This window comes from Phocoena sinus, chromosome 1 (assembly GCF_008692025.1).
Source record: "Phocoena sinus isolate mPhoSin1 chromosome 1, mPhoSin1.pri, whole genome shotgun sequence".
Lineage (NCBI taxonomy): Eukaryota > Metazoa > Chordata > Mammalia > Artiodactyla > Phocoenidae > Phocoena > Phocoena sinus.
In genome coordinates, this window is record NC_045763.1 from 50,903,954 (window position 1) to 50,918,396 (window position 14,443).

Here is a 14,443-nt window from a genome sequence, read left to right on the forward strand (position 1 = left end):
GTGTGGGCAGTGTCTGCTTTTGATTGGAATGTCATGATTTTGGTTTTTAAGAACAGGTACAAAGAGAATTTGTGGTCTAGACAGACATGGAGTGTTCCTGTCTCCTAGTAATCCTGACCTCCCATAACCTGCCTGAGGCCCGGGAAGCTTCCTCCATCATGCTTTTACACTTATCCCTGGGCCAGCAGTCTTTGTCATCTACCCACACCCAGGCGACAGGCACTAGGCTTGGAACACCACATGCTGAAAGTAAGCAGGCTGCACCTTGGGAACTTTGAGGACTCTGGTTCCCTTGTCAGTTTCCCAGACCTCCCTAAGGAACAAACCAAAACACACCTTGTCACTTCTTCCCAGGACTCGCTGCACCCTCTAGGAGGGGAGACTGTGTCCTTACAGGTGCCTGGTACTTGAAGACACTCAGAGTTGTAAGTTGAACCGCACTGAAAGGAATCCAGGCCATGAAACGACCCCTCTCTTTTCCTAAATCAGAGATGGTCAGTAGCAGAAATTTTTACCCTTAGAAGCTTTGGCTGAGATTTTTTTTTTCCCTTTAAAACACAAATGCATGGGACTTTCCTGGTGGCACCGTGCTTAGGAGTCCACCTGCCGATGCAGGGGACACGAGTTCGATCCCTGGTCCGGGAAGATCCCACATGCATCAGAGCAACTAAGCCCATGCGCCACAACTACAACTACTGAGCCTGCACTCTAGAGCCCGCGAGCCACAACTACTGAGCCCGCGTGCCACAACTACTGAAGCCCGCGCACCTAGAGCCTGTGCTCAGCAACAAGAGAAGCCACTGCAATGAGAAGCCCATGCACTGCAACAAAGAGTAGCCCCCGCTTGCCACAACTAGAGAAAGCCCGCACACAGCAACGAAGACCCAATGCAGCCAAAAATAAGTAAATAAATAAATAAATAAAAACAAAACACAAATGCACTTACATTAGTGAGTTTCCCTTGTGTTTTCCAAAAGTAAGTTCTTTAAGTGGAAAGATAGCCTAGGACCTTGGCTTCTTAAAGGGCTGAGCCTAGGGGCCAGCAGTGGCTGGGGAGGGCCCAGGCAGGCGATTCTCAGCTGCTGTGGGACAGTAAATACCTACTTAGCAACTCTGACCAAGTTTTATCCTTCTTATACCTCCGTCTCTCCCCTTCACCTTACAGCCAGTTTAGGGTTAGGATGTCTGGGAAAAAGAGGAGGCCTGGGAGCAAATATTCCCTCTTGTTTCCCATGCCACCTATGCCCCTTTCAGAATGTAGAAGAGAAGAGAGGCCTGAAAATCTTAAACAGGTCATCCGCCCATCCAGCCGTGCAGTTACTAAAGATAGCTACTGAATGTGTGTAAACATGGTGGTTACTGGTCTAGGCACTGGAGATTATAGCAGTGAACCGAGCAGCCAAAGCCCCACACCTTTTGGAGAGAAAATTCTCATACTCTCCTGGCCTGCATGTTTGTAACTTAATAGTATTGGTTTGAGACAACTAACCCCTGAGACATATCATGATGCTGTAATAAGGGCTCTGAACATGGAATCTGAAGGTCTGGATTTAAATTCTTACTCTCTCTACCTGTGTACCTTAGGCCAAATATCATACCTCTTCACACTTCTGAATTTCCCCTTCTGCCATACAAGACAGTGATGCCCTCCTCACAGATGTGTTATGATATAAACAGGTAAAGCAGCTGATGTAGCATCTGGCACATAGTGGGCACGCAATAATGAGGTATCTTTCTTCAGTTTTTCTCACTGTGGAGTGACAATGCCTGGCACAAAGTAGGAGCTTTATAAATGGAAGTTCCCTGAGTTACTATCCAGGAGAACTGTCTTCCCTTTGCATAGGAAGTCGGAGAAGAACCCCAGGCTTCTGGACTTTATCTGCCGTCCATGGATCTGCCCTAAATTTCCTTCCCCGATACTCTTTTACAGAACACAGGATTCACTGCTTTAAGATTCTGTACAGATTATGGTCAGAAACAACCTCATGATCTGGTTAGATGAACTCCATGCTAAGAGATTGTCAAGTGTCAGGTTAAGAATCTGGCTTTGGAATTGGATGCCATCCAGGCCTCGCACAGACAAGCCACTGACAATCACAGCCCCTTCAAGTGCTGACCTGGTGTGACCTACCCTGGACGCCACATTCTGACTGTTACGAGGGGTCGGAATTCTGCTTTGGAGAAAGACTCCTGGACTCTCAGTCTCCAGGGAAGCCTGGAACGGGAGGATAAAGATCAAAGAAGCGAGTGGAACTCAACTCATGATTTTTCCAGTTCTGGAAAAAGAGGAGGAAGCACTTGGTGGAAATAAAAATCAAAGATAAGAGAACATTCTGTACTTAAGGTGCTGGTTAGTAAGTTCTCCAGCGGATAGCCAGAAGATGGGAGGAGCTGTGTTTGCCCTTTGTGGGGGTGGTTCTCTCTAGGGCTCCTGCCGCTGCTCTCTTCCTAGCTTGTAAAAATAGTGGTAACTTTGTTCCAGGTCTTTTCTTGGCTCCAGCAGCCCAGCTGTCCTGAACTGGCAGTAACAACCTGATTTCTGTCTCAGGCCCTCTCCCCTAGTTGTTCTTCTTTATCAGACCAGCTTCTGATTCTCCATCACATCCTGAAGCCGGGCTGTCTCCTCCAGGAGCCTTCCCTGACTCCCCCAAGCTGACTTAAACCCTCCTTCCTCTCGCTCCCATGATGCCTGGGACTTGCCTTGTTTGCAGTACACGTCACCCAGGTTTATATGCGCAACTTTGTCTCATTTACAAGTTTGTGAACTCTTCGAGAGTGAGCCCCGTGCCATTTCATTCTTATATCCCAGCAACCAGCACAGTGTTTTGCGTGTGACACGTGCATATTTAGTGAATGAGTGAATGAATGGCATCCCCTGCGTGAGGGATGGATATTCAACTGAGAAGTAGAATAACCTCTCGTTACAGAGGTGGCTGCCCTGTACATTAGGTGTACCTGGCTCAGTTCTCCATGAAGCGGAAGAGTTGTTCTGAGCGCTCCCTGATCTAGTCCTGGGTGTCTGGAAACTCGTGTCCTTTGTGCTCCCATCATGTTAGCAGGCGTTGGCCAAGAGCAAACGTTGTGCCTAGGTTTAGCATCACTCTGATACCAGATACTGGGTTCTTTGCCAGATGTTGATTTGGCTTAAATTGCTCATCTGAGTTTCAGAATCAAACCAAATTGAGGATTTTGAATTTCTCCCTCCCCTCCCTTCCCCTCCTCTCTCCTCTTCCTTCCTTCCTTTCTTATAGCAGAAAAATTGGTTTAGCCCGTCTTGCAAAAGGAGCTTCTGGTTCATGCCCTCTTAGAGCAACACATAGTTAATTCCAGTGAGCAATAAACCTTGCCAGCTTTTCATCTCACCATTGTCAGTGCTCTAGAAGCAACACTGATTCTCAAAGCAACTTTATACATACTATTATTTTGTTCCATTCGTTAAATGAAATAATGAGGCTCACAAAGACTACCTAACTTACCCAAAGTCACACGATTAGTAAGCGGTAAATGCATGATTTAAACCCACACTGTCTGATTCCAGAGTTCACACTTCTAATCACTATGCCTTATGGAATGCATATTGGTTACAGTGTGCTCCAGTCTACTCTTGAATTTGACACTTAAAGTAGCATGTGAGCGAGTAACAAGTATTAAAAAAAGAAAGTCTTTCAATAAATATTTATTGATGACCCACTTTACTAGTTGATGAGAGTATAAGGTGAATATGAGAGAGAACTGGACTTGTGGGAACTTGTAGTCTAGTAGAGAAAACAAACATTAAGTAAACAATGCAATTATATGTTCCAAGTATATAAGGCTTTGGAAAAATATGGAATGGGCCCAGAATTGAGACTTGAAGAATTATAGAAGGATTCCTAGAGGAAGTGATGTCTGTAATGTAACTGCAACATTTCCTGCCCTATTATTGCTTCCTGGTAAAATGGAATTCATTTACTTGTTGTAACTCTCCAACTTCAGTTAGGCTTTATTCCTAATAATAATAATAACAATATCACTAATAAGACAAGAATCACTACCCTTATTGGTACTACCTTCCGTGTGCCAAGTACTCTGCTGGACACTTCCTATACTTTATCTCTTGCTTCTCATGATGATCCTACAAGGCAGAGGTTACCTCCCATTCTGTACGTGAGGAAGCTCCATCACATAGCTAGTATCGTGGCAAGATTTGAACCTGAGTCTGACTTCAGAGCCCTTGTTCTTTTTCTTTGTACCAGTGGTTCTCAACCAGGCGGGATTTTAACTCCCCATCCTCAGGACATTTGGCGCTATCTGGAGACATTTCTGTGATTGTCATTTGGAAAGGGGAACTGGTATGGCATGTGGTGGGCAGAGGCTAGGAGCGCTGCTAAACGTCCTACAGTGCTCAGGGCAGCCCCACAGCAGAGAGTTATCCTGCCTTGAAGTGCTGGGAATGAGAAGCCCTACTCTAAACGGAAACCCTTCCAATGATAGTATTTCCCTTCGTCAATTCAGTTTATTTCCGTAGAAGCCAAAACACAACCCCAAATAAGCGTCTTACTGATAAATTAGTACTTTGTCCAAATAGACTTTGTGAAATTAACTCTTCAGTGAAAATAGTTGTGAGATAAGCCAGTAGAGTGAAGACTTCAGACTAGGGAGTATAAGATGATTCCTGCCCCTTCCGTCTTACCCAGAGTCTAACACGAGACCACTTGTCCAGCTTTCAGCACATCATATACACTTGCCTCCTCCTTGCCTTTGGTCATGCTGTTCACTCCGTTTGGGCTGAGCCCTGCTCCCCACCTAGACAGTCCTACTCATGTGTCAGCAGTCAGGCTAAATGTTACTTATACAGTGGAGCTGTCTCCAAACTGAACCCTGCTCTTAGAAACCAGGATTCACTCCCTCCTCTGTGTTTCTGCCACACTTTCACCTACTTCATTTTTCCCCCCAAATCATGTTCACTCTGCCCATCTTTCAGCATGGGACCCACAGAGTCAGTCCCCCGTGAATCAGTGAGTTAATTAAGATAATAAAAGTGAGAGGATTTTGAAATATCCAAAACAAGGATTGCTAAATCCAGGTAGGGGAGCCTTTAAAATATATATAGATACCTACGGCCTACCTGCGAAGGATCCTGAGTCTGAGTGTCTGGGATGGGGCCGGGAAACCGATTATAGGAAGGAAGTTGTCACCTGGTGCCCAGAGGAGACGGTTTGCGGGACAGGTTGGCACTGGGCACACAGGTCAGAAGCAGAAGCGATGTGCAACTCTCAGGTAGACAAATCAGACCAAACCACAACTGTGCTGAGAAGGAGCCAGGCCCAGACTCAGACCGGAAACTGGGGGCAGGAGGGACTGTGTCCAACAAGAAAGAGAAGCTTGGATCCAAAGAGGCAGACGGTCTGTAAGGAGGGGGATTAGAAGAGCAGATAAAGTCTTGCCGGGGAATCTGGAAGGAGAAAAGCGGTGTCAGTGCCCAAGCAGATAGGGCAAGGATGACTCCGGGAGTTCCTGGATGTGAATCAGAAAGGGGGAGGAGGAGTTGGTTGGTGTGATTTTAAGGTTATTGTGTTAGGCTGAGATTTGGTTTAATGAGAACCACTGTTGCCTGAGACCAGAGCAGTTGCATGAGCCTTGGTGAGGGGCAGAGGGGATGGGGGGAAGGACGGCTTTGGGTTTCCTGTCCCCAGACCCCAGGGCTTTCCTGGAACACTGTGCTTCTCTGGACTGTGAGGGATGAGCCTTAGCTGGGAGACCGGTCTTTTCTGTGGTCAGAAATCAGGGATAAGTGCAGCCCTGCGGGGCTACAGCCCCCTCCTGCTGTCCTACCCCTCTCTAAATCTGTGCCACACAACCCAGGATATGCCGCTATGAGCCTACCCTGAAATGGTTAACTTCTTTATTTTATATACAGGCTCGTGTTTGGATAATGAGTGATCGTAGGCTTAAGAACTAAAAGGTTGCTTAAAGACTTTCTGTATCAAATTCTTCAATATGCAGATGAGAAAACTGAAGCCCAGAAAAACAGTGAGTCATCCAAGGTTACCCCAGCAAATTACCGTCAGAGTTGAATTTAGAAACTGAGCCTCCTAATTTATTGGTCAGGGGCCCTGCCCCTGTTATGCCACACCATCTCCAAATTAGGAAAAGGGAATGGTTTTGGGTATCTGGAACTCTATCCATCGTGGAAAATAAGAACAGGCAAGAAGTAGGTGTATTCACACCTGTGCTTATGTATATGTGCAGCTGTATATGCATTGCATGTATATACACGTGTATGTGTGTATACATCCCTGTATGTGTGTGTATGTTATTCCATTCTACCCATTATATCCCATTTAATGGCTGCAGTCAGGATCCTGTCTGGCTATCAGATAGGTAAACTAGTTGTTCTAAGCCACTCATGAGTAAGTCTCTTCCATTTTGTGGTCACAGTCTGCATTAAGGGTCTCCCTCAAAAGCTGGTAATAATAAAAATGCCTGGCATTTCAAGTTCCTTCTGAAAAGTTCAAAACAATTGTTTTTGTTTCAGTCTGTGCCCAGCTTTGCGCTGGGCGCTTAAATAGTAGTGTCATCAGCTCACAAACACACTGTGGGCTGCCATTGTTTTCTGCATTTAATATACAAGGATATCAAGGTTTAATAACTTGTTTCATTGTGACATTTCAGTAAATGATAAAGTTGGATCCTAGGTCCAAGTTTTTTTTTACTCCAGAGCCTATGAGCTTTTTCCTGCTTGCCCTTCTAGTATATTTATGTATGTCTAGATATGTCTATGCATTTACTTACCTTAGCCTATAATTACACAAACTTATGTCTGTATCTAAAGTGGAAGATAGAGCTTCTATTAAACATTCTTCCAGGTAGGTATGTTTCTAGATCCAATTTTTTTTTTTTTTTTTTTTTTTTTTTGCGGTACGCGGGCCTCTCACCGTTGTGGCCTCTCCTGTTGCGGAGCACAGGCTCCGGACGCGCAGGCTCAGCGGCCATGGCTCACGGGCCTAGCCGCTCCGCGGCATGTGGGATCCTCCCGGACCGGGGCACAAACCCGTGTCCCCTGCATCGGCAGGCGGACTCTCAACAACTGTGCCACCAGGGAAGCCCTCTAGATCCATTTTATGGATGAGAGAGTTGAGGCCCAGATTGGGGAAGGGACTTAATAAAATATACTTCAAACAGCACACATGTTTGGGGCTCTCCCAGTCATGGGGAATAAGACCAGGCTCATTAGACCAGGCTGGCTATTTTTTGACTGTGGTGGAAAGATCAGTAATACTAAAGTTGATAATAATTTTGTTGATTATTTTTGTTGGTTAATGTTGAAATGAATGTTGATATTAAACTTATCTGTGTAGTGACTTGCCACTTTCCAACCATCATCCTGGTATTTTTGCTTCCATTAATGGTTGAGCAAATGGACACTCCAGTAGGTGAAGGGATTTGCTTAAGGATACAGGATGAGGAAGGATTGGATCCAAGACTGTAATGCTGATCTGTCTCTCCCCGTCATTTCACATTTACTTTGGTGAAGACATTTCATCAAACAGTGGAGCAAGTGCTTCCTTCTAAACAGAGCAGAGTGTGTTGACTCAGTGTGAGTTCCTGTGCCCAGAGGCCCTGATTTCAAGCAAATCTCTGACCAAACTCATCAGCTTCAGAACCTTATCTGGTATCCAGAGGGAATTTGTAACCAGAAGGTTCTACGTATTCACTCATGTATTAATATGTGACTGAAAAGATGAGCTGCTGTTTTCCTTTGCTGAGCTTGGGAACAAAAACAAAAACACACAGAATAACCCAGCCCCAGGTTCTGATACTGCCAACCACCTGTTAGGAGGACTTCCCACCCCAAGTTCAAAAGGTAGAAGACTGCTGGAAGAGTGTTTGTTTGGGGACCCAAAGTCTAAGATTGCACTTGCGTCACTGGCTGTGAGAGTAGGCTTACCCCAAAGGTCCACTGTTTTTCATGGCACAGAAACTCAGCACATGGTGCTTCACATCCATGTAATAACCCTGAGCACTAATGTTTACTCTGGGGCTTGCACATCCGCAGCTGTTGGTGGGAAAATGCACATCTCCAGTCATCGCCCCTCCGCGGCAGCCTCACATCTGAACTGCTGTCTGCTTCCTTATCATCTCCCCACGGGCCTGGGTAATTTCCTTGTTTTCAATTTTCTCTTAACTAAGCATTCATATGAGTCATTATAAAGGGTGAAGAGAAAAAAAGATTGTTTTTTCCCTACACTGGGGATCTTGAGGATTGCCTCCTGGCATCCTGCAGCCAGTATAGATGTCTAGAGAAACTAAGAAAGAAAAATCATGCTGTGAGCTATGATGTAGGAATGTGACTTCTAACGACAGTGAAAATGAAAAATCTTGAGGTAACACAACAGTAATTAAGAACACATAACTGATTCAAATCCTGATTCCACTTCCTGTCTGTGTGACCTTGGGAAGTCACTTGACACTTCTTGCCTCAGTTTTTTCCATCTGTGAAATGGGAATAATAATCGCACCCACCTCGTAGAGTTGTTTGAAGAATAAATAAGCTAATATCTGTAAAGCACTTAGAACAGTGTCTGGTAGTGCTGTGTATACTTAGGTATGACTAACGGGATCTCAGCAGATTTACATTATGAATGATAGCAGTGAGCAAGAGAAATTCAAAGATTCACTCCTTTAGTTACCAAATATGTGATAGCTTCCTTTTATGTGCCAGGCATTGTTGTACGGGTGTTGGATATAGTAGTAAATAGAGACAAGTTCCTACTCTGTAGAGCTTCTATCTTGCTGCGGGTGTTCGTAACCTTACATATAAACATATATGTGTATATTTTTATATGAGCCGTATGCATGCATGCATGTGTATGCACACGCATGCACATGTATGGGCGTGTTTGTGCCTGTGCTTATGTGTGTCCACGTGTGTGCATTTGTTATACACTTCTGTATGACCATCCATATATACATGTGTGTGTCTGTGTATATGTGTGCACAAATGTGCCTGTATCTGCATGCTCATAAATGTGTATGCATGTCTGAATGCTTGTGTGTATGCGTATATGTGTGTGTGCCAGTATACACACACACACACACACACACATATACATACACACTTGGGTATATGTGTTTATGCATGTGTGGGTATATGTGTGTATATATGTATGTGTATAGGCATGCATGTGTGTTTATCAGGTACTGCTAAGTGTTATGAAGGACAGGTCTGTGTAAAGCAATGGAGAGTGCCAGGAGTTGCTGCCAGTACAGAGAGTTCTGGAAAGTTTAATCCAGAGTGGTTTAATCCAGACATTTGAGGAAACAGACCTCAGTGAAGTGAGGGAACATTTTATGGTTTAAGAAGCAAGGTAGCAATTAATTCAATCAGCAGATATGTGTTAGGCCCATACTTGTATGGGCCTCAGATGCCATACAGGGCACTGGGCTACCAGAGATGACCCAATCCTCTCTCTAGAGGAGCTTAGCAGCTGGTGGAGAAGGCAGACTTGTCTTCAGAAAAATCTCATTGTAACCTGCATGCTGCTTTTCCCAGATGAGAAGGAAGTGTCACAAGAGGGCAGGGAGTGGATCAACTAGCTCTGCCAGGACAAGTGAGAGAATCATCACCTAGGAGGTGGAAATGGGATAAGCATTTCAAGAGGCAGGAACAGAATGTGAAAAACTTCGGAGTGTGGAACAGCCTGACTTCATCAAGGAGCATTTCAGTATGGGAAGCTTGCTGTTCATGTGTGAGGGGAACAGTGAGAGATGGCCGGGAAATCAGAGCCGGTACTGTGGTGTGGGCTCTGAGCTCCCAGCTTTGCCACTGGTTATTAACAAGTTACTTAACTGCTCAGTGCCTCAGAGTTCTGCTCTATAAATGGTAATGACAGTAGCACCTCGTCCGGTGGTTGCATTTTATAGACGCCTTCTCCTGACATATGGTGAGCCCTTAAGTGTTAGCTCTTCCAGGTCAGAAGCTCAAATGTAAAAAGCCTAGAATTCCAAGTCAAGGAGGTTGGATGCTAAAATTAAGTTGGATCAACCCTCTCTATTCAAATAGCTTCCTCAGCACTGATTGTCATGTGAAAACTATGTCAAGTGTTCTACATGAAGCATTTGCCTTTGGGAGTGCAGCTCTGATTTGTAATACCAATGGGTGATAGTGCAAAGGAACAGTTAGAGCAGTAAAAAAAAAAAAAAAAAAATGCCAGCTCATTTTAAGCTTAGAACAAAACTGTTCACTTCAATGGAATGAAGCAGATGTTTATTTTCCCAGGCCCTGGGAATTCAGAAATAACCCACTTGCTGCCAGGGCTTTGCCCTCTACCTTTGCAACGTCACTTACTCAACCTGCAGAAGCATAGCTGGAAGGGAAAGTGCATTTCCCCACCTCTCACTTCTGTATCTCAGCATCCTTGTTATTCATCCATCAGGCCTGAGGGTGAGCACTGCTACTTTTCACTGTCTCCTACCCACTCTGATCTTGGCCACTGTCTTTGTGAGAGGAGATTTTTCTCTGGTCCTGTCATCTCTCTTCAAATCCAAACAGAGAATGTACAAAGTCTGCCCATGCTCACTGTAGTCTGAGCTGCTGAATATTCTTCCAGAGCCCTTTAGGATTTCTGTGCCCATACTTCTTTTTTCTTTTTCTTTTTTTTTTAACATCTTTTTTGGAGTATAATTGCTTTACAATGGTGTGTTAATTTCTGCTTTATAACAAAGTGAATCAGTTATACATATGTTCCCATATCTCTTCCCTCTCACGTCTCCCTCCCTCCTACCCTCCCTATCCCACCCCTCTAGGTGGTCACAAACCACCTAGCTGATCTCCCTGTGCTATGCGGCTGCTTCCCGCTAGCTATCTGTTTTACATTTGGTAGTGTATATATGTCCATGCCACTCTCTCACTTTGTCACAGCTCACCCTTCCCCCTGCCCATATCCTCAAGTCTGTTCTCTAGTAGGTCTGTGTTGTGTCTTTATTTCCGTCTTGCCCCTAGTTTCTTCATGACATTTTTTTTTCTTAGATTCCATATATATGTGTTAGCATACGGTATTTGTTTTTCTCTTTCTGACTTACTTTACTCTGTATGACAGACTCTAGGTCCATCCACCTCACTACAAATAACTCAATTCTGTTTCTTTTTATGGATGAGTAGTATTCCATTGTATATATGTACCACATCTTCTTTATCCATTCATCCGATGATGGACACTTAGGTTGTTTCCATCTCCTGGCTATTGTAAGTAGAGTTGCAATGAACATTTTGGTACATGACTCTTTTTGAATGATGGTTTTCTCAGGGTATATGCCCAGTAGTGGGATTGCTGGGTCATATGGTAGTTCTATTTTTAGTTTTTTAAGGAACCTCCATACTGTTCTCCATAGTGGCTGTATCAATTTACATTCCCACCAACAGTGCAAAAGGGTTCCCTTTTCTCCACACCCTCTCCAACATTTATTGTTTGTAGATATTTTGATGATGGCCATTCTGACCGGTGTAAGATGATATCTCATTGTAGTTTTGATTTGCATTTCTCTAATGATTAATGATATTGAGCATTCTTTCATGTGTTTGTTGGCATTCTGTATATCTTCTTTGGAGAAATGTCTATTTAGGTCTTCTGCCCATTTTTGGCTTGGGTTGTTTGTTTTTTGTTATTGAGTTGCATGGGCTGCTTATAAATTTTGGAGATTAATCCTTTGTCAGTTTCTTCATTTGCAAATATTTTCTCCCATTCTGAGTGTTGTCTTTTGGTCTTGTTTATGGTTTCCTTTGCTGTGCAAAAGCTTTGAAGTTTCATTAGGTCCCATTTGTTTATTTTTGTTTTTATTTCCATTTCTCTAGGAGGTGGGTCAAAAAGGATCTTGCTGTGATTTATGTCATAGAGTGTTCTGCCTATGTTTTCCTCTAAGAGTTTGATAGTGTCTGGCCTTACATTTAGGTCTTTAATCCATTTTGAGTTTATTTTTGTGTATGGTGTTAGGGAGTGTTCTAATTTGATTCTTTTACATGTAGCTGTCCAGTTTTCCAAGCACCACTTATTGAAGAGGCTGTCTTTTCTCCACTGTATATTCTTGCCTCCTTTGTCAATGTTAAGGTGACCATATGTGCGTGGGTTTATCTCTGTGTGCCCATACTTCTGAATGTTCCATCTTCATTTTGTTGGTGGCAATGACAAATTTTCCCACATAACTTCTTTCTGTTCCCATTTTGGTTAGAAATTACTATTTACTGAACACTGAGAATGGAAAATTCATAGAGGGGCAACGTGAGAAAATGCGTTATTTACACTATTTCCAATTACCCGTAGTAAATCGAAATCATAATACAGATAATCCAAAAAAATGAGTATTTTAATTTGAACATAGTTAGGTTTTTGCTTCGCTTATTTGTACATCTGATTTCTGTCCTTATTTACGTATTATAGTGGTTTTCAAATTTGAGTATGCATAGTCAACTAGGGAATTAGTTAAAATGCAGATTATTGGGTCCCTGCACCCACCACTATGACAGATTCACACCAGTAGGTTTGACGGGGGCCTGAACATCTGCCTTGTCTCCGGTGCCCACATGATTCTAATGGACTTCACCACTAATGCCTTAACAGATGTGGGAGGGCTGATCTAAACTCAAGTTGGTTACAGTCAAAAGTCATCCGTGTGTAATCCAGAAAGAACAAAACTGAGTCCAGGCTAATTGAAAGACTGCATTTTAAAATTTTTTATTTCAAAAGCAGAGCAATAAAGAGCTCTTCCAATCTGGTACACTTACCATGAGCTGGGTGCCACCTAAGCGTTTACCTAGACAGCACTTGATATGGGCAACAACTATGGCTGCGTACATTCTCCCCACCCCCATGTAAGGACCACAGTGAGACTTACCTTTGTTCAGGCATGTGGGTGGGATGGGAGGAGAATCTAGAAGGTCTGTCTGACTCTAGGTCTCCTGCTCTTATCCTCGGATAGCTTCAGCCAAGCCTCTGTTAACTGAATTAGCCATGGACAATATTTTTAAAATGTTCAATAAACAGAAAACATGGAGCATCTTTGGATCAAATGCTCAGGTCCAGGGAAAGCTGTTTGTTTTAAAGAGATTGTGTTAGGCTGTTAAGCTGTATTGTTACAGTTTCCTGGGCTGAATTTAGCCTAGAGAGTTAAAAGTATGCCAGCCTTGTGATTCACCACTGTGAAAACTGAGGGTGGGTGTGGACTCCGCCACCAGTATCAGTAACATGAGTGAAGACTCTGTACACCTTTTATATTCAGGCCTCTCACCACTGAAAGTTGTAAAGAAAAACCCACATAGCTCAGTTCTGCGAAATGCATTAAATATTCTGGAATAATTTGGCTCTTATTCACAAAATGTCTGCTTTACTGTGGTGTAACCTTATTGCCCAGCCTAATGCGTGTGGGCTAATAATTCTTTCCCCATGTGCATATCTCTAAGTGTAACACATAGACAATAACATTTAGACATTTAAGTAGATGATTATATTACTGTCTCCCCCACTTAGACTGTGAGCTTCCTGTGGGCACTGTATCTGGTCATATTCATCTCTGTAACTTCAGACCCCAGCACTTAACCCAGGAAGCATATGCATCAGTTAATGTTTTTGTCTATAAACAACATGCTGTAGCAAAGTCAGTGATGTAAAGAAATAGAGATATAACATGAGGACTAAGTTCTATAGGAATTTGAAAAAGGGAGAAGTCTCCTTCAGTAGAAACATTAAGGCAAGGGAAGAACAAAGATACTAATATTCCTTGAGTGACTTCAGCATGGCTGGAATGTGCTGGGTAGGCTCCTGGTATGATCTTCACATCAACCCCAGCCGCTTGTTCAAGGTCACACAACTAGTAATGAGAACCCCGGAACGTCAGCCGCCATGGTCCTTTGGGGAAGTGGGAGGGGTAACCTGTGAACTGTACCCAAAGTAATGGGTATCTTCTCCACTGGAAGCAATGAAATGTAGAAGAGTCTGGATGGAGAGAATAGCAATAGCATATGTGAAGGCACTGAAATGTGTTGAGAAATGGTAAGCGTTTCAATTTGGCCAAAGTCTGTGGTATCTATGAGAGATTCCTGGAAGATGAGGCTGTCAAGGTCAAATAGGTGGGGAGAGAATGGCAGTACCTGAGCACCATGTTGCAAAGTCTTTGCCACCCCGCTCTTTTCCCCAGGCATTGTCAAGCCACTGAAGGTGGTTTTAAGCAAGAGACTTATTCCACGCAGGACTTATGTATTTCTATTCACAATAGTTTGGGAAGAGGAAGGTGTGAAGGAGAAGGGGTAGCCTGAAATAGGGTTGTGGCAGAGGGCCTTGAAAGGAAGACAGGGAATTTGACATCTTCTTCTTCCTTCTCTCCCTCCCCTTCCCCCTCCTTCTTCTTCTTTCTAAATCCATTGATTAGGCAAGAGTTGTTTAAAATTTTGGATGCTCTTTATATTTCTCCT

At 43.6% G+C, this 14,443-nt stretch overlaps 1 protein-coding gene across 14 annotated transcripts in view; it reads left to right on the forward strand.

Annotated features, from left to right (window-relative positions):
- FGGY (FGGY carbohydrate kinase domain containing) overlaps window positions 1-14,443 on the forward strand; it is a 425,082-nt gene that overhangs the window by 210,585 nt on the left and 200,054 nt on the right. The window contains exon 1 of one of the 14 annotated variants that reach the window (XM_032623606.1): window positions 9,575-10,426. The exons of the other annotated variants lie outside the window; for them this stretch is intronic. Within the exon in view, the coding sequence (XP_032479497.1) occupies window positions 10,237-10,426 (190 nt within the window). The 5' untranslated portion in view covers window positions 9,575-10,236. Of the gene's footprint in view, window positions 1-9,574; window positions 10,427-14,443 lie in introns of those variants that run through there. 14 annotated transcript variants of the gene reach the window in all.